The sequence below is a fragment of the Anser cygnoides genome, chromosome 3 (assembly GCF_040182565.1).
Source record: "Anser cygnoides isolate HZ-2024a breed goose chromosome 3, Taihu_goose_T2T_genome, whole genome shotgun sequence".
Taxonomy (NCBI): Eukaryota; Metazoa; Chordata; class Aves; order Anseriformes; family Anatidae; genus Anser; species Anser cygnoides.
Window position 1 is genome coordinate 15,015,026 of NC_089875.1, and position 26,413 is coordinate 15,041,438.

The following is a 26,413-nucleotide window of genomic DNA, read 5'->3' on the forward strand; positions in this document are numbered from 1 at the left end:
TTTCTTTTTTTTTTCCTTTTTTTTTTTTTTTTTAAAGTTTCAAAACTAGGTTTTGGGTCACTAATGGCTTGTATTTTATCTACAGTAAATTCAGCATATACTTTTATTTTTAGGAATGTGTAAGGCATTTTGGTAAGTTGAAGGGTAAGTTCTAAGTCACAGACTCGTCAAACCGAAGTCCCTTCCTTTGAACTGTCCTCTTCCCCCTGGAGAAGAAAGACAGGAGAGGTCAGTTACTCAGCTGGCTCTCATTCTTACTCTCACGACAGGTTAAGCAGCAGAGCGTTTCACAGCCTGGCCAGATCTTCCCTTCTGGGCAGGGAGAATCGTGACCACCACCCAATGCAGTCCCCAGGGGCTGCCAAAAGCCAGCCAGGTGGTTTCTGGCAGTAGGTGCCCCACTGCTACCATTTTAAACCACCACCTGACACACGTTTCCCTGCCTGTATCGAGGGAAGGCACGGCTGTGGCTGGTGCTGGGAACAAGTACCGTTTCATGAAGCTTTTCTTTCAACTTCTTCACCGTTTCTCTCTCTTTGGCCAGTTGGTCCTGGGTAACCTTCAGTAGCTCCTGTAGTTTGGTTGCTGCTTGGCCCAAGTCCTTTGTTAGTTTTTTTTCTTTTTCAAGTCTTTCCTGCATGGGAGTAAAAAGAAGCCATCTGCCTGAGCCTCCCTCTGCAGTCTAGGCTGCTTGCAGGGGACCCTTCCCCTCCAAAACACACCTGGTCACCTCGGGGCTGCACCCAGGGGCCTCAGTGACCATGAGCTGGAGGAGCACCCAGCCCTCTCCTTGCTGTAGGGGCCAGGTATCACCCCAGCAAACTCAGGAGATATGAAACAACCTCAAGGGAGCACACTGATCTGCCCTGTACGCCTGCACAACCACGTGCTAAAGCGGTCAGCTCAGAGCATCACCCTTACCCTGGCCGACAAGGGGCTGTAACGCGCACCCCGCTGTCCTTCAGCCACGTCAGGGCAGGGAGCACCTTCCATGGGAACTATCTACCCTGCCCCACCATCCCCAGGAACCAAAAATCACGCCCATCGTCCTGCTCGGAAAAGGCTTTTTGTGCCTGGTGCCAAGCCGAGGCCGCAGGGAGCAGGGCGGCAGCCAGATCACCTTGAGATGCTGGGCCTCCTCCGTGCCTGAAGCCGCCGCGCTTTCAGCCGGTCTCAGCTTCTCCAGCTCCGCCTGCAAGCTGCGTGCTGAGCTCTGCGCCTGGAAGGGGGACACGCGGCCACTAACACCACACCAGCCGGCACCAGTGGGCCCCTCCTGCACCCTGCCCCACGCAGCAGGGCCCCGGTGGCTGCCCCTCTGCTGTCGGCGGGTTACAGAGCCACCGCCGGGCGGCGGGATGCACTGCCCCGGCATTTCTTGGCCGCTCTCCGGTGGCGCTCGCTCGCAGCCCCAAGCCCCTCTCTAGGAGCGCGGCCTCGTTCCCCCCCTCGCCCCCAGCACCTACCTCCTCCAGCTCCAGCACCAGCTTCTGCCTCAGCGCTTGCTCCTTCTCCACCAGCGCCTCGTTTTGCTCCAGCTGAGTTTTCAACTGCGTGGAGAAGGGGAAAGCGTCCAGGAAACAAAATAAAAATAATAATAATTAAAAAAAACCAAAGGCCTAAACCAGGAGGATGATGAGCTGCTTCCATTACCAAGGAAGCTGGGCTACACAGAAGAAACAAAACCTGGAGCTTTGTCCAAGGCACCGAGGGGCAACATCACCTGTCCTCTGCACAAAGCCGGGAGGATGCCAATGGTGAGCCTGGGCTTGGTTTTGCATCGCCAAATTTTGCTTGCTTTTTGGGCAGCGCAAGCTGGGACTCGGGACAAGAGGCACAACAGAGTGAAGGAAGGGGTCCCCGTGTTGCAGCAGATGAGCAGCGCCCAGGAGAAGGCTCCACGGTTAACAGGATTAAAGGAGAGAGAGACAGAGCCCAGCTTGGGGCAGCAGCTGCCACCGGCAAGAGGTGTTAGCCTGCGAGGAACAGCCGCTGCTAACGCCTTCAGCCCGGCTCCGGCGAGATTTGCAGGGCCTCTGCTCCTGCGTGAGCTCCGTAATCCTAACCCCCAGCCCCCAGCCAGGAGGGGCTCCTGGTGCAGCAGCGCTGGGACGGCCTCCGAGCAGACCCGAGCCCTGCACCCGAAGGGGGCATCACCGTGTGGCAACCCCGGCTCGAGGCAGCGCTCCCTGCCTGCCCCCCAAAAACGCCCCCAGCCTGATGCTGGCACAGAGGGCTCCCGAGGGAACAGCTCTGCTGGCGAAGGAGCGGGACGTGTGGTTGAAGGGGCTGGGGGATGCATTCCCCCGGGCTCCACGACCAAGCCCCGTACACACAGGACAGAACAGCAAAGCCACGCGCCGTTTTCCATGCGGTTAGAGACGGTGAGACGGGACGAGGGACACGGTTAAGGGGCAGCGCCCCTGCGAGCCACGGTCTCACCCCCCTAACCTCGAAGGGCGTGGGATCGCTCAGCTCAGCTCGTGACCCCACGACTTCTCCGTCCTGCACGTGGCTCTTCATCTCACCCAGCTGCTGCCTGACCTGGAAGGAGGAGCAGCAAGCCCGGCTCGGTTACGCACCCCACACCACAGCCGTTACAAGACCCGCAAGGACCTACAGAGCAACCTTGGCAGCCTTTTTGCCAGCACACAAGCTGAAACAGTCAGAAAATCACCTCAGGCTCTGTTAGACGAGCAGTGGTGCGCCTACCCTGGGCAGTTTGAGACATGAGGGTAGCTGGAGCGTTACACAAAGCAGCCGAGGCAGCGCGGCACCTTTTTGGCATCGCCCACAGAAGCTGCTGGGATGGGGCTGGGGGGAGCAGCCTCTCTGAACCTCCCCAGTGAAAGCCCCCAGTCCCACCCACTGGAGCCCCACTCAATCCTGCATCAGCCGTTAAACTGCCTGCTCACCATTCGCCCCGTCCGGAAGACAGGGAAAGCTTCTGGATGGACACAAACGTGTTCAGTGCCCACAGCCGCGTGCCCATCTAACGAGATGAGCTCTAACGACCACCCAGCACCAAGTTGCCCCAAGAGCAAAAGGCTGCGTTGGTTTTGCTCAGCGAGCCAGATGACAGCAGCTACAATGCTCGGAAGAGTCACAGGACTTAAGAGAAACTGAACTCCCAGCTCACTGTGCTCTGAGCACCCCTGCAAGCCAGGGGTACCACCCAGGACTTTAAAAACAAACCTCCTGACCCTCAGTTCACTGCAGCAGGGCTCACGGGAGCACTGAATGGCCGGAGCCCTACCCTAACCCGGACTCCTAAACCTCACTGGTGAGATACGCTTTCAAAGAATGAAGCATTTAAATATTAAAATACAAAGCAGCGACTGCTGTCTCAATCAAAGGGTTGATTTAAAAAGCAAAAGCCCTCACGGATTTGGCGGGTCTGATGGCTTTCCCGGCCCTTTATCCCAGGCCTCTCTCCCACTTACCCGCAGAAACCCAGCCCCATCTTTCAGCCCTCCAAGCAACTCCTACACCCACAGGAAAATTCATCCCACCCAGAGCTGGATGGAAGGGTACTTAAGGCACCCAAATGTCTGCCCAGAGTGGTGTGTGGGGGGTAATCAGTGTCCATCAGGGGGACAGCTGGGGTTTTGTGCTACGCGCCAGCTCACACAAGCTTTGCTGCTCTCTCTTCCTTCCAGCTACCACCACAGGAGGAAAGAAAAGCAAGTAAAATCCCCTACTGGGTCACAAACATTTGCTCTGAACGTTTTGTGCCTGGGAGTACCAGGTTTACCCACGTGCTGGCTGTGCCTTTCTCCTCTCTCCAGACCCACGGGGAGGAGCAGGGCTACCAGCAGGCAGACGAACCCTGGGGTCACTTTGTGAACTGCCCCGAGGCCAAGCAGCTGCCCTGCAGGCAGGCGGGTGGTGCACCTCCAGGGATCTCCCTTACCAGGGCCAGCTCTTTGCTCTGCTTCTGCGTTTCTGTCTTCGCCGCCTCCAGCTGCTCCTGGGACTCTGATAAGAGCTGCCTCAACTGGCCAGGAGAAACAGAAAGCAATGAGTAAGGATGAGCATTAGGGTTGGGGCTTTTTCTTCCTTTTTCCCCCACCTCCAAAGCACCATGGTTCACACTACACCACAGAAATCCAGCCCTGCCCCTCTCTTGCTGCCCTGTGGTCCCCCCAGCCCAACCACCCTGATGCCCTGGGGCACTACGGACACATTATGGACATCTCGGTGCAGATCTCCCTGTACCAGCCTGCTAATGCACCTCTTGGCATTGGGCATCCACAACCCAGACTGGAGCAAACAGCTCTCTATTTTCTCCTGCTTTGCAAAGTTCCAAACCCCCAGGGCACTCGTCAGATCCCCAAAATGGGGACGGGTGGTGAATCAGGCTTAGAAGAAGAAATACTGAAGGTAATGGTTGTCGCACTTACGTCTTCAACTTCTTTTGTGTAGTTTTGGCGCTCGGAGCTGGCTGTCTGCAAGTGATTTTCCAGTTGTGCTTCCAGAAGAGAGATGTATTCCTTTAGCTGGATTAAAAGGGAAGAGCGCAGAGGGTGTTTGAGGTGCCAGTCATCCCAAACACACGCCACGCTGCAAGCCCACCTTCCACAGGGTGGGTCAGGAGGTGGGTTCTGATTCAGCCCAAGCACAGCACGCATCTGCCTGGCGCCCGAGCAGGGAATTCCCAGAGGCTTGGCAGCACCCAAAAAGCCTTACCTGATCCGTGCTCTGCAGCTCTGCTTTCAACTTCTCGACCATGTCTTCAAGGGATTTCAACTGGAGTTGTGACTAAGCCAAAAAAATAAAAAAAAATAAAAATGGGGCAGTAAATGGCATTTCACTGTGGTCCTGAACACGCTTTGCACAACCAGTAACCAGCTTGTGGTTCGCTCCTGCCCTCCCCCACTTTCTTCTGTCCCGCACAGAAGAATCCTGACACCAGCCTGGAGCTCCCCGGCCTGCGGCCAGCCGAGCTCCTCTTCCCGGGAAAGGTTCGTCCAACAAGCCCGGGCCGTAAATCGTGAAGCAAGGTAACAGCTTTTGCCTGCTGGCTGCAGTCAGCTTTCAACACCCAAGAAACTGGCACCAAACTCAGCGCAACTCCTGCTGAGAGCACCTGGGGCCTGGAAGCAGCAGAGCAGTTTTTCCAACGAGGTGTCCCTGGCTTTGCTACGAAGAGAAGCTGAGCTATCCAAAAGCTCGAAGTATGCTGTTTGCATTTAAGCCCGGATCTATTTCGGAGAAGGACTTCACGGCTGCGGAATTCTTTGCAAGGGAGGAATTCACCTCTTCTCCACGGAGAGGCAGAACTGCTCCGGGACCTGCCCCAGCCGCCACGCTCACCCCACCACGCACCAGCAGCAGCCACGTCACCCCCGTGTGCTCGCCGCCAGCCCTCCCTGCCAGGCAGCCAGCAGCGCTGCTGGAGCCAGCGACCGGCTGAGAAATTAAAACATTTCTTGTACGAGCTCCCCCGTCTCTCTGCAGCCCCGATGAGCTTTAAAACCCCGTGGGGTGGCGAGCAACCTCATTTCAGCTCTGCGTTCAAGAAGATGCTGAGGGCAGAGAGCTTGGCAGCAGAGGCACAACCAGCCAGGTTCTCCTAGGCTCCAGCTAAGTTACAGGAGTTCACGAAACACGTTCCCCCCAGACTCCTGGGCCACGCTGGCTCTCTGGCAGCTGCTGGCTGGCTCTCTAACCAGTGAGAGTGGCACCCGGAGCTAGACAGACAGCTGGTCCAAAAACTAAGCACAGCACATGCCTGGACCTCAGCTCCTTTCTGAAGCCTCCACCAAAGCCAAGGACAACCTAGATATTGAGAGCAAGCCAAGCTCTTCTGACAAGGGGAGACCAAGAGCACAGCATGTGCTCTGCCTCAGTCAAGTCAGCGCCCACCAGGAGGACTCAGCCTGGCTTCCAAGCCTCCGAGCTTGGATTACTGGAGCAGTAAGGTAGTCTCCCAGCTACCAGAGAGCTGCAACCCACTCCTCCCGCACATACCAGGCGGGGAGGTGGGACCCAGGTGGAAGAAAGGCTCAGTGAGATGGGTTTCTTGTGGTAGTTTTGTGACAAGAGGCCTCGTGCCTCAGAGTTCAAGGCCGGCAGGAACAGTTAGGGTCAACATCTGCCTTACAGCCAACAGCCCCCCTGCTCCGGGAGCCTTTGTACATCAGCAACCAAGCCAGGTGTGCCCCAGACACCCACCTTCTGGAGTTCCTCTTCAGAGACTGTGAGCTTTGCTTTCCACACCTGCTCCTCCTCCTCCACGCTCTTCTGTAGGTCTCGCAGCATCCCCTCCTGTTGGCAAAGCCCCAGCTGAGCCCCAGCGTCCTCCAGCCCTCTGGAGGGCAGCACCACAGCTGCTGCCGGGGCTGGATGCCCTGGAATACCCAATTCTTCCCAAAGGACTTGGGCCAGAGCATAAGCAAGAGAATTAAGTGCCCCAGCTGGGGCTAGGGACTCCCAGCTCCCAGACTAGCTCACCCACCCTGCTTAGTGGAGCCCTTGCTTGCGCCACCCTGCCTCAAACAACATCCCACAGCCACCAGGAAGGTTTCCAGCGTAATTAGAATGAAGGAAAAACTCTAAAAATTCGCGTTTCTTCTCTTCCCCTGTCTCACCAGCAAATAATCTTGTCCATGGCAGCCCCAGCATACTGTGTGATGCCCACCACAAGCCCATCGGCAGGATCTGGGCTGCTGGGAGATGGAGTTGTGTTTTTACTAGAAGACCAACGCGAGGAGTTGTAACTTACCGTCTCTGCGAGGATAGCTCTGTACTGCTCACATTCTGCTTGTAAAGTGCTCTGCGCTTCCTCTGCCTCTTTTAGTTTAAGTGCTGAATCCTGAAAGAGGAGAAGGATGGAGAAAAAGAGAGATGAGGAAAAGAACTAAGTGACTTAAACACTCCCTCGCCCCTCCACTTTCCAGCCCCTCCACTTACCACGGGCTCTGTTGTACTGATGTGTTGCTTTAGCACATTCACTGTCTTCTCCTTAAATTCTTGTAGCCACGTATCATAATCCTGAGTGTGAAAAGCAGGACAAGGAGGGGAAAAGAAAGGAAGAGGACGCTTAGATGCCTGACGTACCTGCACAGCGGAGGCCCTGCAGGGGTCTGAACAGGCAGGTGCCTACCTGCTGCGAGGACACGGTGACTTCTGGGAGGGCAGAGAGCAGCGTCTCTTTGGTTCGTGTCTGGAAGGTGTCAAGCTGTTGGGCCAACTCCTCCTGTAAGAGGGACAAACTGGTGTGGAGAGGAGGTCTGAGGTGCCTGTGGACCAGGCTGCCTGTACCAGTCCTGCTTTTCTGTGTCTGCACGGGTAAGCTGAAAGCCAACGAGCAGGGAAAAGTGCTGCTGTTGAGGATCACTGAAATACCCCTCCCAGTTCACCCATGGCCCTGGTTCCCCAGCTGTGACCTGTACTGTGGTTACACAGCCCTCGAGACGAGATTTGGAGAAGCTGTCACGAAGGTTAGGCCAGCGCTGCTCCTAAGACGAGGCAGGAAACCCAGGGCAAACAGTTCTGGTGGCCTGAGGAGACTGACTGCTTCCCCTGCAGCACCGACATCACCACTGAGGAGAAATACCAGGCTCACCTTTGCTTTTGTGGCAGCAAGTAGCTTCTCCTCACATGCCTTCTCCACCGTGGCCAACGCTTCCATTGCTTTCCAGTTCTTCTCACGAAGATCCTGCCACGACCACACACACAAGGCAATAAGCCACACGTCATGCTGAAGGCCACCGAGCTGCCTTTGGAGGACACCAAAGCCTCCGTTCAGGGAAATGGGCAGCCCATCACTTTTGTCGAGCATCTCCCACCCCAGCACCCACGTGCACTCCTTTCTCTTCTAACCCTGCGGCCACCCGAGGCAGCACGTTGCTCAGCCCGAATGCTCGAGCCTTCTTGCAGGAGCAGAGCAGACCTGGGTGGAGACAAGCTCCAAAAGCAGCCCTCAGAGCTGACTGAAGAGGACGCAGGCCTGGCAGAAGGCTGCGAGGTTGCCTCCAGGCAACTGATGCGGCCTTGCGGTAGAGGGAAAAGGAGCAGAGAGGCAATGAGGAGTGAGGGACCTCTGAGCAGGGGTTCCCTTGACCTTGCTGGAGAGCATCTCCCTGCTTACAAGGTCCTAAGCCTCCCAGGAGGACAGGGGAGGGACACCCCACCCATGCAGCCCACCAGCTTGAGCGTGTGAGGTGTACACCCGGCCAGGGGCCCTCCCGCTCTCTGGCAGACAAGGCGAGACCCCCAGAGCTCCACGGGGCTGGAAGAGCCCGGTGCTGCACCACGGAGTGATCCGAGCAGCAAATCCACGCCCAGTTCACTCACGTACGTTGTTTTTTGTCTTCTGTTGCTCCATTGCCTCTCGCAGCTCCGCTGCTTCCCTTTCCAAAGACGAGAGCTGGTCTGTTTTCTCCTGCAGCCTGGAATGAGATGATGCAGGGGTGAGCTTCCGCCTCCACCTCCCGCCCGGGTGGGATTTTGCATCTGGGGTCTGCTCTGGGATCTACAAGCAGCGGGGAGTCGCACTCGCATGGGGAGATGGAGGGAGTGGGATGCACTTGCGGGACTAAAACCAGGACTGCAGAAATGAAAGATCGTGGCCATGCTGGAGGGGGGGGGTCTAGTTTTCTACTGACTTATCACCAGTAACAAGTGAGTAGCTGGCTAGCTGTGCATCGAGGACAAGGAAGAAACAACTTGAGCCAAAGGCCACAGACACTGGATTATACAACTGGAACTGCTCCCAGCACGCTCCCACTCATGGCTCATTAGACCGCGACAGCCCACAGCTCCGCTTTTTGAAAGCATCACCCCGCTATCTTGAATAGCCGTGAATCAGCACCACCAGCTACACCTCGGAGCCTGCAGCTTCCCTCCACACCCTCAGATCCACCAGCTGCCCTGCAGGGAGGCTCAGCTGGAGCAGGCCAAAGAAGGTGCAAGCCCTTGACCACTCAAATCTCTTGGGGTCCCAGGACCCCGTGCTGAACAACTGCCCTCCTTTAGAGGAACAGCAGGTGCTTGCTCACAGCAAGGGCATCTGAGAAATTCTCCTGCCGTGGACTGAGCTTCTCGGAGGTGCCCTGCACAGGGGTGAGAGGCAACAGACACAAGTCATGATGTGGGAAACCAGTGAGACACCAGGAAACCCTTTTTCACTGACACTTGGAGGTTGTCAGACAGTGGTGAATCTCCATCCTTGAAAATACCCCAAATTCACCTAAAATAGCCCCAAAAGCCTTACTATGAATGGCCCAGCTTTGAGCACAGACTTGGATCAGAGGCATCCCAGGTCCCTGTCCACCCCCAGCACCAACACAACTTGCACAGTCAGTCTTAGAGGAAGAGTTAGCCTTCACGTGCCTGACAGCAACCAAAGCGTCACTTCAGCACGGACTGGCTGTTATTTGGGGTCAAGGAGCAAGCTGGAAGAGCAAGCAGCTTTTGTATGCTAAGCAGCACTTAGACCTACCTTAATTGCATCTGCTTCATTTCTGCTTCGTTGGCTGCCTGGAAGACAGAAATCACTTTCATTACCTGTCCTAGGCGAGAGATGCAGATCGGCCATCTCTGTGGCACCCCACAGCGAGATAACAGAGCTAACACGGGTACTAACATTAACGTTATCCTCCTCCCACCCCAATTAAAAACGCCCAGGACCTGTAGGTCTCTGTCCTTTTCTGCCTCCCTCATCTGGCCTGCTTCCAGCAGAGCTTCGATGGATTTGATCCTCTCCAGGAGCTTGGTGTTCTCCGAGCTGGCATCCTGCAGTTTCCCCTTCACGCTGTCGAGCTCCGACAGTTTGCTTTTAAGCTCTGCTTCGGAGCTCAGCAGCTTGGCCTGCAGTTCTGTTGGAGGAAGGGGAGAGGAACACAGTCAGGTAGGTGCAAACAAACTCAGAGACTCCCCATCCTGGTCCCTTGGCCACGGATGCCTTCTGGGGACACAGCATCAGCAAGACCATGGACCAGCCCCGTGCCTTGTTTGCACTGACACTGGGAAGCCCAACTGATCCCCAGATCTACTCGTCCTGCCCTGAACAGCCCCACCAAACACCCAGCCCCAAAAACTCAAGGTCTGCCTCGTGTTTCAGCTGCCCCACGGCTCTCCCTGTGCTGTTTCGTGGTCCTCACCAGCGATGCTCTGCTGCTGCCCTTTGGACTTCTCTGCATCTGCTAAGAGGCTCTTGTAGCTGGCCTGGGTTTTGCGGAGCTCGTCACTTACTTCATCCAACCTCTTCTGCAGCGTCGCCTCCACCTCTCTTTGGGAAGCCTGCACAGCGGGAAGGGAAGGCTTTAAACAGCACAGTAGGCGTCCTGGCCAACGTGAAGCTAAGCTCAGTGGCACGTAGCATTATTTTCAAGCTGTGTTTTGGGGGAGCGGGCTTGTCGCGCTTCCCCTCCGCATGAAGCACCTCCTTTTGTGCTCGGTCTGTAATCAGGTGGGAATCAGACAACACCCTGACGTCTCAGTTCTGGGTCAACACTACCGCCAACCCTCTCCCTTCCCCTCCAGCCTGGAAGAGAGGAGCTGAACGCCAAAAAAAAAACCCAAGCTCCGGCCCTAAAGCACAGCCCTGGCTGGGCAGCCCTGCAGAAAGCTTCCCCTTCGCAAAGCCCCAGCCACTGCTCGGAGCCCGAGCAACGTCTCCAAACCTTTCTGCTACGGGTTTGTTCTGGCAGCCGCCACGCGGCTCCGTTTACCGACAGCGTTCACAGCTGCCACTGTGCAGTGGGGAGGGAGGGGAGGGAAACGCCCTGCCAAAACGCAGGGAGCAACACGTGCTCTTCACACCAGGGAGGGCGGCCTCGGTGCTTTTGGCTCCCGGAGAGCAGATCCCGTGCAGGCAGCTGGTGCCCCAGCCCAGCACGGAGAGGTACCGTCACGGCGATGCGCTGGACGCAGCCGGCCAGCCACGTGTTTCCATAGGCAGTGGAATTTTCTGTGTGGTTTGGGCCAGGGAAGGCTTTTTTTCCATCTTAGAAAGCGGCAGAGAAGAGGCCTGGCCAAGGCACGCGCTTAGAGGGGAGAGGCAGAGCGAGGGGCGTGAGGCGTGCTGCGAACCAGCAGCTCCACGAACCGCCCCGCTGCGAGCGCTTTGTGTGACGGGGACAAAGCACGGCTAACGAGCAGCCCAGCCTCTGCCTGAGTGATGCTTCCAGAGCTGCCAAAAAAAGGCAGTGCTCCTCCACTTTCTGAGGCTTTAACACCAAGTCCTCAGCTCAGAGCTGCAGAAGCACATTTTCCCCATCGCCGCAGGCACCTTAAACACATCGCTGGCTTTAAAGACCTGCAGCTTATTATTATTATTTGACTGACATTAAGGCATGCAGCAAGCTGACAGCCCTGAAGAAGTTCTCCCAAAAGCACGCCTAGAAGTTGGTGTTTTAAGGCAGCTTCTGCCCTCGCACCATGCCCACATCACCCCTCAGGCTCCTCACTTTCTCTGCTATCTGACTGCAAAAGCCGCAGGGGCCAAAACCAGTCCACTGCAAGAAGATCTGCACCCTCAGGCACCCCGAAAAGTAAGAGCTAGGACCCTGAACACCCCTCGTACTGCCAAGATCAGTGCTCCCAGATCCTAGCTTAGCAGAAGCGCAGCACAAGTGCTGCTTCCTGCCAGAAAATGCTTTCCCTGCATCCCTACAGCCTGCTGCTGGCAACGTGCTCTGACCACAGAGTCTCTGCATGGGAGGCGGCCTGTGAGCACCCAAAAAAAAACCACCACCAGCCACACCCTGGTGACACCAAAAAGCCAAGCTCTGCCTCCTGTGCTACGATTAATAGGCTTGAAAACAGCTGGGTTGAGAGCGGGTGAGGGAGCGAACCCACATCTGCACAAGCCCAGAGCCAAGCTGATGGGGGCCAGGCAGTTTTCTATCACATCTCTGGGTTTTGGTGTTTTTTTGTCCTGTTTTTAAACAGAAAACTGCCCTGTTAGCAGGAGACACCACCACACTGCTGCAGAAAAAGCCCTCCTTTTCCCAGGTGCTCCCCGCCCTGCTGCCTCCAAGGCTTTCGGCACTGTCAGGAGGCAGCAGAGCAGACTCGACGCCTGGCCCCATTTGGTACAGCAGGGACCAGGAGGCATGGCCAGCCGCAGCCTGCCAGTTCAGGTCCCGGGCATTTGGCAGCACCAGGCACACTGAGCAGCGTGTACAGCCTAGACTTCCCCCGACACCTTCACGCCAGGCTCAGAGACGTATGAGAAGAATGGTTTTAACTGGGTCTCACGCTGCCTGGGCTTTGCTGGTGACGGGTGATGCAAGAAAGCCACAATGCGTGTGACAAACTACCATGGGAGAGGCAATTAACAGATCTGCAAGGCAGTTTGCCTTCCGGCTGTGGCTAGTGATCCCTCTCTCCAAGCTCCTTCCATGGCCGCGTCCATAGATCCCAAGCAATTCAGCGCCCCTTCAGGACATCAGAGCCTCTTAGCCCCCAACTAACCTGGAAAGGGACAATTTTACGGAGCGGGGTAAGGTGTGTGCGCACGGTACACCATCAGGAGCAGGCACACAGCCTTATCTCTCGACAGCTGAATGAACAGAGCCCGATTTCCTACAGCCTGTGTCCCTTGTGACCACTCTGCTGCGTCCCTTGTGACCACCCCCGTGCAGAGAGAGGGGTGAGAAGGCAGGGTGTGACATTAGCACCTTCCCTTCCGAAGGGTGCTGAGGGAGAAGGGGCGTTATGGGATACTTTCGCTCTAAGCAGCTGCCATTTTCAATTTCCATTGGAAAAAAAATAATAATAATAATAAAAAAAAAAAAGACCACATAAGGTCACAAACCCAGAACACTGCGGGGCTTGGCCCTCCTGCTGAACTCTCCCTCCCTCTGTCCAACCTCGTGCATGCGCTTTTAAGAGAGAATGACCAGAAACACATGGAGATTAAGCAACCCAGACAAGATCAGAGGGAAAACATCTGGCAAAGCCCCGCACTCCTGTTTTGCTTCAGCCAGCTGTCCCCTCGCCGCAAGCTCAAGCCGCAGCTAGCACGGGCCCTCCTGCCAGCCACCACACGTCCCTGCCAGGGGAGCGGGTCCGACGGTGCCTGCCTAACCTGCAACTGCTCGAGCTGCTTCTCGGAGGCCACCGCTTTGATCTCCCAGCTCTTCTTCTGCTGCTCCTCTTGCTGCAGCACCTCGGATTTTTCAGACAGCTCTTTCATCAGCTTGTTGCATTCTTGCCGCAGCTTGGCCAGCTCAGCGTTTTGCCTGGACCAGAAAAAGCAGGGTTATTTTAGCCCACAGGACAGTCGAGTATCCTTGGTGTTACGTACAGGGGAACACAGCCTCCTGCGGGCCTGATACGGGACTCGAAACATTTCAGTGGCTGCATTTTCCTATTTCTAGGGCACGCCTGCTGCTTCAGAGAGGGGGTGGAAAGAGTTGACAAATCACTTTTCAAAAGCGGTATTTCAATCACAGGAGACATTCCTTTCTTATGAAGTAGAAGACATGAGGATCTGTATTCCCAGACACAAGAGGAAGTTCTCTAAGCATCTGGAGTCCAGTCTGTAATTATTTTACCGCTGTTAATCACCAGCTATTTCGTATTTTCTATAAAAAGGAGTGTGAAATTCTTCTATCTAGCTCGTATTTGTTCTACAGGCATCAGGCACGTCTCGGTTCTTTCTCTGCAGCATCGCTCGTTTCCAAGAGCCAGCTGGATTTCTTCTCAAGCCAGGAAGCACGAGCTCACCTAAGCAGGGCAGGGCCTCGCTACCTCCCAGTCCCTTCTCCCTCCCACTGCCTGCTGGCTCCAGCGTCAGCACAGGTAGCCCTCGCCTCACGGCAGAGAGGGCTTCCCCTGCCCTCCCATTTTGTCACGAGCCACAGCATGGGATAAACACCCTCGTTCCCCCTGCCAGCTCCCAGAAGCCGCTTGGCAGACTCTTCCTCCCTCCCTCCTCTACCTCTGGGTACCTCGACTCAGCGATAGGCTTTGCAGGGGGTGTCAGAGGTCCCTCGGAGAAAGGGGACGGGCCAAGCCCCAAGGACAGCTAACCCCCAGGGTGTGCCAGAAGGCAGGCCCAGCCTCTGCCCCCCAGCCCAGCCGTGGTCTTACTTGCTCTCCGTCTGGCTGGTGGCCTGGTTGAGCGCGTCCCTCAGGATGGAGTTCTCCTGCTGCAGGCGGGCGAGCTGCGTGTTGGGGCCGTTCTCCAGCTGCTCCTGCAGGGTCCGGATCTAGAGGAAGCCAGCACGGGTTACGCCGCTTTGTGGGGAGCACGCGACATCCCAGCCCAGCCTGCTGAGCGCAGAGGGACGTGCCCACGGGAGCTTCACCCCCTTCCTCAGTCTACAGACACTGACGGCCCCCAGGAATGCGATGCCTCGTGACGATGCCCCCACACACCTGCACCATGATCCAGGAAAGCTCTCACAAGGGAACTGAGCATAATAGGGTCATCCCCACCTCCCCACGTCTCTGGTCTCCCCGCTCTCCATCTCTGTAGACTCCCAGAGGCCAAAATCCATCAGGCAGCCGGAGGAGGATGCTCCAGAGCCTACCTTTCCCTGGAGCTGCTGCGTTTCGTTGACGTGGTCCTGGTAGCTCGCCTGCATCCGTGCCTGAACTGCGGTGATCTCCCGCTCGCGAGCCACCAGCTGCTCCTTCAGCTTGCTCTCGCTGGCCACCGCCTTGGCCCTCTCAGCTGCAAGTTCCTGCAAGGAGAGATGTCACCTGCTTAGTCCTCGGTGCTCCAGTTTCCTCGTTTCAAGGAAATGCAGAACTGGGCCTTCTCATTCAGAAGACTTAAAAGTTCTGCCTTTTAAGAGCTACCAGCCACCTGCACAGCACAGCCAAGCCAAGTCACTTAGCACTTTCGTTTCCTTTTGCATTTTGTTTTGGGCACTGTGGCCACTGGATGCCACTGTTGTTCCACACTGGGCCAGCAATGAGAAAGAAGTAAGACAGTCTAGATTATTTTTTTTTCTGGATCATCACACAAAATTTGGCACAAAGCAGGGAGGAAAAAAAAAAAAACACTAAATACCAAATACTAAATACTCCACTTCCCAGGGGGATGAAATGTGGGGGAACAAGAGGCTCGTGGCACCGCCGCTTTGTCAAAACAGGGTGAGCTACAACGACACCAGGAAGGCTGCCCAGCACCTACCTTGCTCAGCTCCCGCAGCTTGTTTCTGGCAGCAGACACGTCCTCCTGCTCAGCAGCGAGCTGCTTCTCCTTCTCTTCCAGCTGGCGTTTCAGGGCGGTGACCGGGTCCCCCTTCTGCGTTGCCTGTGAGCGCGAGGCAGCACATCAGTGAGGACGACCACCTCCAAACCCACACTCTTTTCCTACAGGCAGGAGCCACCCAACATGCAGGACAGGTTCCTGCCCTCTACTTCCAACAAAAATCCAGCTCTGGTCTCCAGAACCGGCCCTTAGGGTTAGCAGGGCCCCCAGTCTGCCGAAAAACATGGAGCTCTCCCTCCCAAGGCTCAGCAGAGAGGCAGGGTCAGGAGTAAATGGGCACCGAGGTGCTCAGAGCCCTACCGTGTGCCAGGTGTCCTGGACGATGCCCGCTTTCTCCGACAGGATCTCGATGAGCTGCTGGGCCTCTCCCTCGCTGAACACCATGCTGCTGATGCTGGACACAAGCGTCTTGTAGGGCAGGTAGAGGGGCCCATCCGAGTCCGCAGGTGCTAGGGAGGAAAGAAGAGGAACTGGGACCACTCAAGTCAATGGCAGAGCATCACCTGCTTTTAAAACAAATACCTTAAGCAGGCTCCAACCCTGCAACTGATATTTCGGTTCCTTCCACGTCTGGGCAAGCAGCTCTAGGTGTCCCTGCATGAGCAGGGGGCTGGCCCAGACGGCCTCCAGAGGTGCCTTCCAACCTCAACCATTCTGCATTTCCGCAATTCCCTATCCATCTGCTGACGTGTGAAGGACAAGCTTGGGCAGGAGCGGGCACGGAGGCCACCCCGGTACAGCCCGACCCCGGCAGGCTGAGCCACCGCCTCTGTGAGGAGAGGCCGGGGCTGCCCCGTGGCTCGCATCTCACCCACGCGGGTGACAGCACGTCCCTTTTCCTCCACCCGGTCCCGCCGGGTGAAGGGACCCGCCAGGGAAATTCTGCCCGCCTCCCGGCAGCGTTACATGCGCCGAGGGCACGACGCGACCGCCACCTCCCAGCCGGCGAACGGGGCCGGGGCGGCCTGCCAAGCCACGGCACGGCACGGCACAAGGCCTGCTCCGCCTCAGCCCGTCTCCGCAAGAGGAAGCCCGCCGACTCGCAGGCTCGCAAACCTCACCAAAGGGAGTAGCAAAACGAGAAGCCGCGGCGGAGCAACGCCCTGGCGAAGCTGCCACGGGGAAGCACGGCGGGGACGAGGGGCCCCAAGAGCCACTTCTCAAACCCGGGGGGGACACCGTGGCACCGGGGACACGAATTGCTCCTTGCCTGGAGGCCCAAAGGCAGGAGCTGATTCAGCAGCGCAGCCCAGACCGGGCACCCACGCGCGTTTCAAGGCAGAGCCCAGCTCCTGCTATCAGAGCTAACGGCCTGGGACCCAAGTACACATTAACCGCTTGCAAGCAAGCGTTTTTCGCAATGCCGGAGACTAAAAACAAACCACATGAGACCCCCAGGCCACTCCTGTCGGATCTGCTGTCTGTTCCAGCGCCGAAGACATGCCTTTGAACACCCTGGGTTTTTATCTGCCGCGGGATGATTTGTTGCTTCAGCCTTTGAAAAGGGGAGGCATCGCAGCACGCACTGAGAGGCTGCCCACAACACCATGGGCCAACTGCATTCAGCTTTGTGGTGCAAGCATTGCCAAGAGCTTTCCTTTGAAAAATCCCACAGGAGCACCTCAGACACTCCTGGCCTCTAAGACACGCGGGATCTGTACTTCGTATCTGAAGGAATGGATGCGCACGGCAGCCAAAAAACTCCCCGCTGTAAACAAGAGCTAAGAGTTTGTCTCCCATCCATGTTGCCCCAGCTGTTCCAGCTTGGATTCGGGGCGATGTTTTTCAGTGCTGGAGAGGTGGCGCTGGATCCCCAGGTGCACGTGCCAAACCAGTCACCTCCAGCATGCCCAGCCACCTCCGATTTCCTATTGCTGCAATACACTTCAGCAGCAGTTGCTCCCGAGCTCAAACAATTCAAAACCTCACTGTTATACGGAGTTGGCCTTTAATAAAATCCCTTCCTCAGAGAAGCAGATCCAAGGGCTTTAACCTGACCTTGGAGACCCGTGGCTGCAAGATTTCCTGCTGAGTAGCAGGTTCTCTCCCAAAACACGGGTGCAAAACCTAATGGGGTGCATGGCAGCCTGGGTTTGGATATGCTGGAGAAGGCCACCATGTAAAGTGTTCACTCACAAAAGGGACACAGGCATCACATCACACTTTTGAGAACACCTGAGAGACTTCTGTGACATGTCCATACGGAAATACTTCTACAGGTAGGGCAGCACACAAGCCAAAGCACTTCAGAGCCTGCAAGTACCATTTAACCAAAAACAAAAAATAAACTGTTCACATCGGTGCAACGAGAGGCAGGAATCCAGCTACAAAGCTGTTTCTCCCCTCCCCGCACCTATTTACACCCTGGAAAGGGTAAGCCCCCGTTCTTTGATCTCTTCTATCTCCAAGTCAATCAGGTGAGGCTTGAACTGTGACGGGCAAACTTCCCTTTGCCCTGACATATCCAGTCACTTCTCTCAAACTATTCCATGATGAGTCCCCTGCAGTGTAAAACAACTTCACTCCTCTCTCCTCCACTAGGCAGCTTTTCACCTCCGCTGAACGAGGAGGAAACTTTTAGAGTCACCCGCCTTCCCACAGAAGGTCCACCTCACCAGACACGGCCGCTCTACAGCTGCCCTGTTTCCAGCAGGGAAGGAGAACAAAGATCTCAGAACAGGACAGCTGTTTTAACAGCACCAGGGTTCCCTGTTTGCTTACTCAGCGGGGATACACACAGGAATTTGGCCTTACCTGGCTCAGACTTCTTCTTGGATGCGGCCTTCTTCTTGACAGGTCCATCATGCTTCTGCTCCTCGTGGGCTGGAAGAGCCTCGTTTTTTTTGGCGGGGACAGAGCTGACAACTGGGGCACTTTGCTGCGTGCCCACTGGTGGCACGGCCACAACAGGCACCTCCTTAGGGGTCACCTCCAAGACAGGAGAACCTTTGGGAACGCTGACAGGAGGGGAAGCCAACGCCGGGCTAGGAGCAGGCTCTACCTTTGCCACCTTCTTCTCCTTCTTCCTCTTCTCCTTAGGAGACGGAGCAGGTTTCTCCTTTTCCTGGGGGGGCACGGACACCACTGCGATCGGAGGCTCAACGGGAGTTACGGGCTCAGGCACCACAGCAGGCTCAAGAACCACATCCTTGGAAGAGTCTGTCGCTTCCTGAGGCAGCTGCTGCTCCGGTATCTTTCCGTTAGGTTTTTCTTCCTTTTTCTTTGCTTTTCCTTTTTTCTCAACAGGTTTCTCTTTCTTCTTTTTCTCTATTTTGTGCTGGTTGGTCTTCTCAAGCTCTTTACGTTGCTTTGCCAAGGCTTCCTCATAAGACGTCTCCTTCATGGAGAAGGTGGACACCAGAAAGATCCCAATGGCTGATATCACCATGAAGCCTCCAAAGACCACGACACCCAGCGTCTGAGGATCATACACATCCATCCTGCCTTATTCTTCTGCGCCTGCAAGACATGAGAACGACAGTTAGCCAGGGGAAAACCCAAAGATGCAATCACCTCGCCAAGCAGGGAGTTTGAAAGAACGTTTGCATTTCCAGTCATCTTGCAGTGACGGCCAAATGGCCAAGATTCATCGACCCTCGGTGAGGGCCAGCAGGCCGTATACATCACCAGCTTTTGCCCCTCCGCTACGCTGCCTACCCACAGCTCTCCAGTTTTCCTGCTGCAACCAATTCCACTGGCAGCTATCTCCAGAGGAACCGAAGAGCCGGAAGGAAAACACCAGGGATGTGATCAGAGACGGAAACAAGCAAGCTCCTCTTACGTGTCCACCGGGATGGTTTTGCATGACCCTAGGCAATAACTGTGGCACAGGGGCAACACCAGAGCCCCTCCTCAGACAGCTTGGGGCAGGCTGGCCAAGAGCTGGGCTCTGCCAGGACCTCTCCCGAGTCCTCGGAGCACTTCAGCCCAGACACACGTTCAGATCTCAACTCTGGAATACAACAACCAAGAAGAAAGGAAGAAGAAGGCACGAGGAGGACAGCTTTCCCCGCTTGCTTCCAAACGCAGAAGCACCTGCTGTGCAGCAGCCCTGCCCTTCTCCCCTTGCCATCACACCGGTGACTTCTGGAGAGCGGTGACTTCTGCTTAATTTCTAACTGAGCCTTGTCCCAAGCTCCTAAAACAGTCTCTTCCCTGCTGTCCCACTCGCACTTCTCCTACCAGAGGATAACCCCCACGTGGTCCCGAGGCGGCTCGTTAACCCCCAGATGGGGATGCAGGAGTTGACCAGTTGAGATGCACAGGAACGCTTTCCAGGAAGGCAAGGGTAGTTTCTCGTCATTGTGCCTCAGAACACAATCAGGAAGACGCAGAAAGCCCTTCGAAGTTCCCATCCCCACACTTTAACTGTAAACATTATCAAGTTTCCTTTCTAAGAGGTTGTGTGGGTTGAGGAGGGAGGGGAGCAGGCAAAAAGAAGAAAAACTAAGGAGATCAGCATCTTTTCAAACCCTCGGTGCTCGAAGGGGAGACCTCGGAGGCTTTTTCTTTCTACCAGCCCGAGCAGTGAGCTCACACCCAGAGCCGAAGCCCAAGCCACGCTTGCAGCTAGCGGGTGACGGCGCGATGAAGACAACACACGCCACGCGCATCAAAACCCTTCTCCAAGGCTAAAGATGATGCAGAGCCAGAAGGAGCCGCAGACCAGCCCTCTCCCACCGCAGACACTCACCTGCCCGGCAAGGAGCACTGGCACCAGGAGCCCAGCTCTCCCCGAGCATCCCGGGCGGAGCGGAGGAAGCTGGCAGGCAGGAGGGCTCTGAACGCCAGCTGGAACCGGCCGCCCCTGGAAGGACCAACTTTCTGCCCCGGGCACTGCTCTAGATCCCGGCTGATACCACAGCACTCGCTGTTTCACATCTGACCCTGTCATTCGGGATTTAAACAGCCTCAGCCTGCTCCGTCCCAGCAGGCTGGGCGCTGGGTCACTTCCCTCTGGCTGCAGCGAGTGAACGCTCCGGGGTCTTTCCCACCGGGACAGAAACGGGTCGCTCCTAACCCGCCGGGTGAAAGAGGCAGGATTTCCTCTCCCCTGCAGTAACTAGAAAGTAGGGCTGAAGAACCCACATCTACAGCCTAATGCTGGTTTTAGGGTTACACTGAGGTGTCTGCGAGCTGTTGAGATGATTCCGGGGGCAGAACGACGTGACCCGCATTTCTCACCCAGCAGCCGCCACACATTGGTACGAATAAACCCTTCCTGACCCCGCACTGTCTGTGCTTAGAGCAAATGTGCTGCTCCAGCTCGGGGCAAGGGCATCACCAAGTGCTGGCAGATCCAACCCAGCCACACCAGCTGCCGCCGCCACCTCCAAAAGCAGCTGCACAGAGCCTAGGGAGGATAGGAATGGAATTGAAAAGAAAAGAAAAAAAAACAGCAGCCTGGCATCGGAAGCACCTTTCCAGAGCTCAGCCAAGACCTCGTGCCCCAAATTTTGCTGGCTCTGGCAGCCCTGTGGCTGCATCTGTGCCGTACCCACGAGCAGTGCCGGCGGCAGGAGGCTCCTGCAGCTCTCAAGCCCCAGCACGTGGCTCCAGCCTCTGCTGCGGACACGTCCGACGTGCACGGGGAGCCCGAGGAGGCAGGACAGCGTTACCACGCAGGGGCTGGAGCAGTAAGGGGGTGAGACAGGCAGTGCCAGAGCTCCCTGCCGGCCCCACATCCCGCCCCACGCTGCTGCCCCTCCGCAAAGCCCACGCGGGGACCCGGAGCAGGGTGCCTGAGCCTCACCCAGCCACACTGCAGTAAAAGCCTGTACCTTGCCTCCTCGTGCACTTTACAGCCAGGGCGAGATAACGGCGGAGATTAGCAGTAAGAGGTCCTTCCTAGCTAAACCAAACAGCCCCCACCTCCAAAAAAAAAAAAAAAAAAAACACAAAAAACCCACAGCACCACCCATTGCCTGGCACAAAGGGTCCTGATTTTCCCCCTCAGGGCTCTGGCACCTTCAGTGGTTTTGCTGCTGAACAAGAGAGAAAATCTGACCTGGCACGTTTAACATCCGCGTGGCAAAGCCGTGGGGATGGGGCAACGTTTGGGGGGGTTTTGCTGAAGCCACGAAGCCTCTTTGCGAGGAAGGAGGCACCACATTATCCCACTGACCTAGCAGGACGCCTTGAACCTGCTGGCAGAGCGGTCACAGAGCTCCTCGGGAGCTCCAAGAAGCGGCACAGAGGAGGCAGACCCCGAGGCAGCCCCTCAGCTGCTCCCAAGGACAAAATCCAAAAGGAGGATGAGAAACACACCAACCAGGCAGCAACGCCTCCGGGCGAAGGGGATGTCAGTCCTGTCGTGGATCTCGTGGGGCTGGCTGCGAGGAGCAAGCAGTGGCAGCAGAGACGTGGTGCGGGGCAGCCCAGCAGCCCTCTCCGGGACGCGTGCGTGCACTCAGACGGCAGCAGGCTGGACACGTACCACGCGCGTTTACACCAAACCAGCCTGGACTGGGAGTTTTCTTTAAAAGGCTTCCTCCGGGAACTTCCCGCTGCACAAACGTTAAAGACTCAGCGCGCCGCAGCGCCGGCATCGGGAGCAAAGCTCCGCTTTGGCATTTCCTGAGCTTGCTGCCTTCCCCAGGAGCCCCAGCTCTGCCTTTGAAGGGCTCAAAGTTTGCTTCTGGGTTTTCACGGCAAGGCACAGCCCCTCTCGCGAGCCCGGCGACAGAAGAGCGCGTGCCTCGCTGCTCGGCAGGAAAGCCTGCCAACACTTCGCGTCTGCACAAAGCCTCAGCGAAGGCAGGGAAAACAGGGCACCAGAGGTACCATGGCTTATCTGCTCGCAGATGCCTCGAGCGACATCTCACACTCGATGGGCTCGGTTCAACGGCCGGGCTCTGCTGAGGCTTCCAGACTCCAGCATCTTCCCCTCTGTACCTGCTCCTTAAGCGCAAACTGGAGGATAGGTGCAGGGGCAGCCCGTGATTTCCTGCCCGCAGGAGCATTTCTCAGCCCGATGCCCAGACTGGCATCATGCTGAGCGTGAGGGGTGCTCTGACACCCACTTGAGTCCACGTCCAAAAATCAAGTTCGCGTCCGACACAGAGCACGTTAATCTGCGTGAAGTTCCTCAGACAGGATCACCCTCTAGCCGCCACCCAGTCAAAACAGTGAAAATCATCACACACCTCCACATGCAAACTCCTTCCTGCTCCTTCCCAAAAATAAGCTTGTTCAGATAAAGCTCTTTTACCACCACCAGAACAGGAACAAGGCAGACACCCGCTATTTTGCCTTTTCCCGTAAAGGAGCTACCTGCGAAGTTGTCCTCTAACTCTTCAGTCCCTGTGGCTTTTTCTAGTCGCCCATCAAACTTCCAAAAACCCCAGCTAACAGCCCAGGAGAGCAGATTTCCCTCACCACCTCGCACCGCACAGTCACCTCTGTTTGCCCCGAGCAAAAGTCCAACTCACCATAAGGAAGTGAAACAAGCAAAGCCCTCGGCCTCGCTGGCTTTAAGCGCGGAACAGCCTCCAGGACGCGTGGCCACACACGTGTGGCACACGGGCCGTGCGCGGTGCCTTGCGGGTGCGTTTGCCCGAAGCAGGGAAGAGTCAAAACTCCGGCTACGGCCTTCCCCTCTGTCCGAGCTTTCCTCCTCTCTGCAAACGCTTCCACAAAATCCACAGGGTGTCTCTGAAAGGTGACAGCAGGGTGTCCTGCTCTCGGACCTCCGCAAGTGCTGGTTTCAATCACCCAGGTCAAGTGGCAGGAGCAAAGGAAGAGACAGGTTGTGCAGCAACCACAGACACCTTATTTTCCTACAGCCAAAGGGAAATGCACCTACCACCTACCCCTGCTTTTCAAGGGGTGGGATAAGATGCTCTTTGCAACCAGGGCGCCGCGTCCCCCTGCAATCCAAAGGCTGCACTTTGCTCTAGTGCCAAAGCAGTGCCTCCAGCTACGGTAAGGCAGAAGAAGATGTGAACAGTTGTTGGAGGGCAGGGAACCGGGTTCGTGCAGCTGGGCTCTGCCCAGCCCGAAGCAACGTCTGCCTGCACAACGCCTGCGGCTCCCTTTGCTTTACAGCGCCCTAACCACACGCAGGTGGGTCGAGGCTGGCTGACCTGGCACGCAAGTTTCCAGGCTGAAATTTCAGCTCCTGCCAAAGGGCAAAGTTATCTCCCAGGCCACCAGCGTGAGCAGCACCGAAGGGACTGGCCTGAGGTCAGCCCTTCTGGGAGGGCGCTGCCCGGCCCCAGCCCTGGGGTATAAAGGCTCGCCCTGCTCTGATGCTCCAGGGGCTCCCCATCATCGGGCACAGCGCTCCTCCAGCACAGAGGAGCGAGAGGGAACTTGGAGGCCAGATCCTGCTGATAGCGGGGCAGCCTGGCAGCAGCAGAAGGCAGCGCTGTCAGCAGATAAAAGACGATCACCAGATCCGTCTCCTGAAGCTTCTCCCTCCACCCGGCTGCAACAGACAGAGGCAAAACTGAAAGCCCAAGAAAAAAACCCCAACCAAACCCACACGCCTCGAGCGGATCCTACCCACATCCCCGGGAGCCTCCGGGTAAACAGGCTTTCTGAATAAGTGACCGTGCATTTCTGGTCTCGCCTGGCACGTGGCGCTCAGCGCCAACAGCAACACGCCGTGAGTTCAGGTTAGCAGCCGCACCACTACAAGCGGTTCCCTCCCGACTTAATTGCGTCTGCGTTAGTGCTCCATTAGCAGAGTGCCAGCCCTACCCGTGGCCCTCCGCAGCACTGCCGGCTCCCTTCCCGAGTAAAAGGGCAGGGGTATATCGGCGTATATATCACACGTATATAGACTAGAAGGGAGCACAGCGCAACACATAGCACAGCTGTGGCTTGACTCCTCTCTGTGGCGGCTGTTACACATCTCTCTCCTCTCCCTGGCCCCAAGTGGCACTCTGCTGCTGGGTCTCATCCCCTTCCGCGATGTGGACAAGCAGGGGCCATCGCCTGAAAGGCGACATTTCGGGCACGGACGTGGCCTCGCACACGCTCTCCCCACGGGGCTCCCGCCCCGGCGGGACGTCCTGCTGTGGGCACCACACGGAGAAACCCGCAGGACAGCTCGTAAGGGCCAGCCTGGAAATACTGTGGTGCCCGTGGGGTGCCGGGCACCCCGTCCCGTCCCGCCTTCCCCACACGGGGGACGCCACCTCTCTCCTGCGGTCCCCTCCAGCATCTCGCCCGTGCCCGGACCCGTCGCTGCTGCCGCCGCTCCCCGAGGGCCGTGCGGGGCTGGGCGACGCGTTTCGCCTGGCTGAAGAAAAAAAAGGAACAACCTCCTCGTAGCTGTGACCTTTTTTTTTTTTTTTTTGCAACCGCACTTCATCAGCTTACGGAATTTCCTACGGCCGGCTCCTGGCAATTTCTTCGGGACAACCGCAGACGGGGCGAGCGGGGCGCCAAGTTATAGGGGGAAAGGGAAGGGGGGGGGGGGTGCCCCGGGATGGGGGTACCCCGGGATTGAAGAGGGAGGGGGGGGGTACCCGGGGACTTGGGGGTAACGGGGGGGTGTCCCCTCAGCCCCCCAGCGGCGGGGGGGGCCGGGGGAGGAAGAGGAGGCGGCGGCCTCGTCCATCATCCGGCGGGGCGGCCCCTCCCCGGCCGCCTGCACACGTCGCCATTCCGCACCGCCCTGGCACGCCGCGGGCCATTCATCCACCGCCGCCCCCCGGCCGGGGACCCCCCCGGGGGACCCCCCCGGACCCCCCCATCCCCTTCTCCCCCCGGTGGGGGACGCGGCAGCGGCGGGGGGGGGCGCGGGACGGGGACCCCCCCCCCTCCCCACCACCACCCCACCACCACCTCCCCACACTCGGGACCCCGCAGCACTGGGGGGGGGGGAGCACCGGGTGGGGGGGTCCCCGGTTGGGTGTGGGGGGGTCCCGGGGCGGGGGTCCACACCGGGGCGGGGGGGGTCCCGGGGCGGGGGTCCCAATTGGGGTGGGGGGGTCCCTGTTATGGGGGGGGGGGGTCGCGGTGGGGGTCCCACCCCGGCTCCGAGCGCCCCCCCCGCGGGGCAGCGCCCCCCCCCCCCCGGTCCCCGAGCCCCCCGCCCCCGGTGCCGGTGCCCGGCGGTCCCTACCGGCGCCGTGTCGCGGTCCCTGCCCGCCGCCGCGGCCGTGTGGAGTCGTGGCACTTTTCTGCCGGGCCCGCCCCGCTCCCGGCCGCGGGGCCACTCAGCGCGGCGGGGCGGGACGGGCCGGGCCGGGCCGCGCCGGCCCCTGGGGGCTGTAGTCCCCCCGATCCGCCCCGGGGGGGCACCGGGGGAGGGGGCTTTGGGGGGAGACGAAGTGGGGGGGGATGGCCCGAGGGAGCGGGGGCGACCGGTGGGGTCCCGTCAGGGCGCCGCGCGTGTGCTGGTCCGTGGTGGGACGGGGGGTGTGGGACGCGGGGGCCTGGTTGTGGCACGGGCTGGGATTAGTTAGGTGCTTCGGCGCCTTGGAGGTGGAAAGGAAAGGGCTGGAAGGGGCTCCGTTCGCGCTGGATGGACTAATTATTAGGCTGAACCGTTAGAGAAGAGCTAGGGCGCTCTTTGGGAGGTGCCCTACCCTAACGTGTGCTGTGAGAGGCGTCCTGGTACGGCCAGAGGCCCATCTCCGTAGGACTGTGCCTCCAAACCAACCCCCCAACCAACCCCCCAACCACCCAACAACCCAACTACCTGCTCAACAAACCACCCAATAAAACAGCAAACCACCCAACAAACCAACTACAACAAACCCCCCAGCCAACCAACCCACCTCCCAAAAAAAACAACTACCTGCCCAACCAGCCACCCAACGAACCAACTGGCCACCCAAGCAGGCAGGACCCATAGGCTGATGAGCAACGAAAAGGGCTGGAACAGAAGTTTGCTGCCTGCTCTGTAACCCAGGAATTGCATTAGCTGTGCTTTTCACCCAGATTTGCACAGATGGCCTGGACTCAGGTGGGAATGCCCCTCGTGTCTCCACACCTTCAGCCAAGCTCAAAGCCATCTCCTTCCCTGTCCTGCTCAGCCCTGGCCCCGTTGTGGTGCACGCTGTGGCTCCTGCATTGTTAGGCACTGGATATAGAGGAAGAAGTTAATTTGTTATGGGAAGTGGCTGGGAGGGATAATTTAACATTATTGCAGGGACTTGTGATCTCGGAGGCAGCAGAGCTGGGTCCCGGGGAAAATTCAGCGTTTGGGCAGAATGAAATTTCAGGTGATTGAAGAGTGAGGGGGATAACAACGTTAATGCGTTTCAGCGGCTCTCA

At 57.6% G+C, this 26,413-nt stretch overlaps 1 protein-coding gene across 4 annotated transcripts; it reads right to left on the reverse strand.

The window, feature by feature from the left end:
• Positions 1 to 25,397, reverse strand: RRBP1 (ribosome binding protein 1). 4 transcript variants are annotated; one of them, XM_066993534.1, is made up of 24 exons: positions 25,257 to 25,397; positions 17,936 to 18,640; positions 15,482 to 15,630; positions 15,101 to 15,223; positions 14,493 to 14,645; positions 14,050 to 14,168; positions 13,043 to 13,196; positions 10,110 to 10,248; positions 9,637 to 9,824; positions 9,449 to 9,486; positions 8,306 to 8,396; positions 7,571 to 7,663; positions 7,109 to 7,201; positions 6,916 to 6,996; positions 6,728 to 6,817; positions 6,178 to 6,270; positions 4,690 to 4,761; positions 4,404 to 4,499; positions 3,914 to 3,997; positions 2,452 to 2,544; positions 1,467 to 1,550; positions 1,121 to 1,219; positions 491 to 634; positions 1 to 206 (listed from the first exon to the last, which is right to left on the reverse strand). In XM_066993534.1, the coding sequence occupies exons 2-24, from the start codon at positions 18,618 to 18,620 to the stop codon at positions 168 to 170; spliced, it is 3,000 nt and encodes a 999-aa protein (XP_066849635.1). In that variant the 5' UTR covers positions 18,621 to 18,640; positions 25,257 to 25,397; the 3' UTR covers positions 1 to 167. The 4 variants fall into 4 exon arrangements, with proteins under 4 accessions (XP_066849635.1, XP_066849636.1, XP_066849637.1 ...); XM_066993535.1 differs by lacking the exon at positions 2,452 to 2,544; XM_066993536.1 differs by lacking the exon at positions 1,121 to 1,219.
• Between the last annotated feature and the right edge of the window lie 1,016 nt (positions 25,398 to 26,413).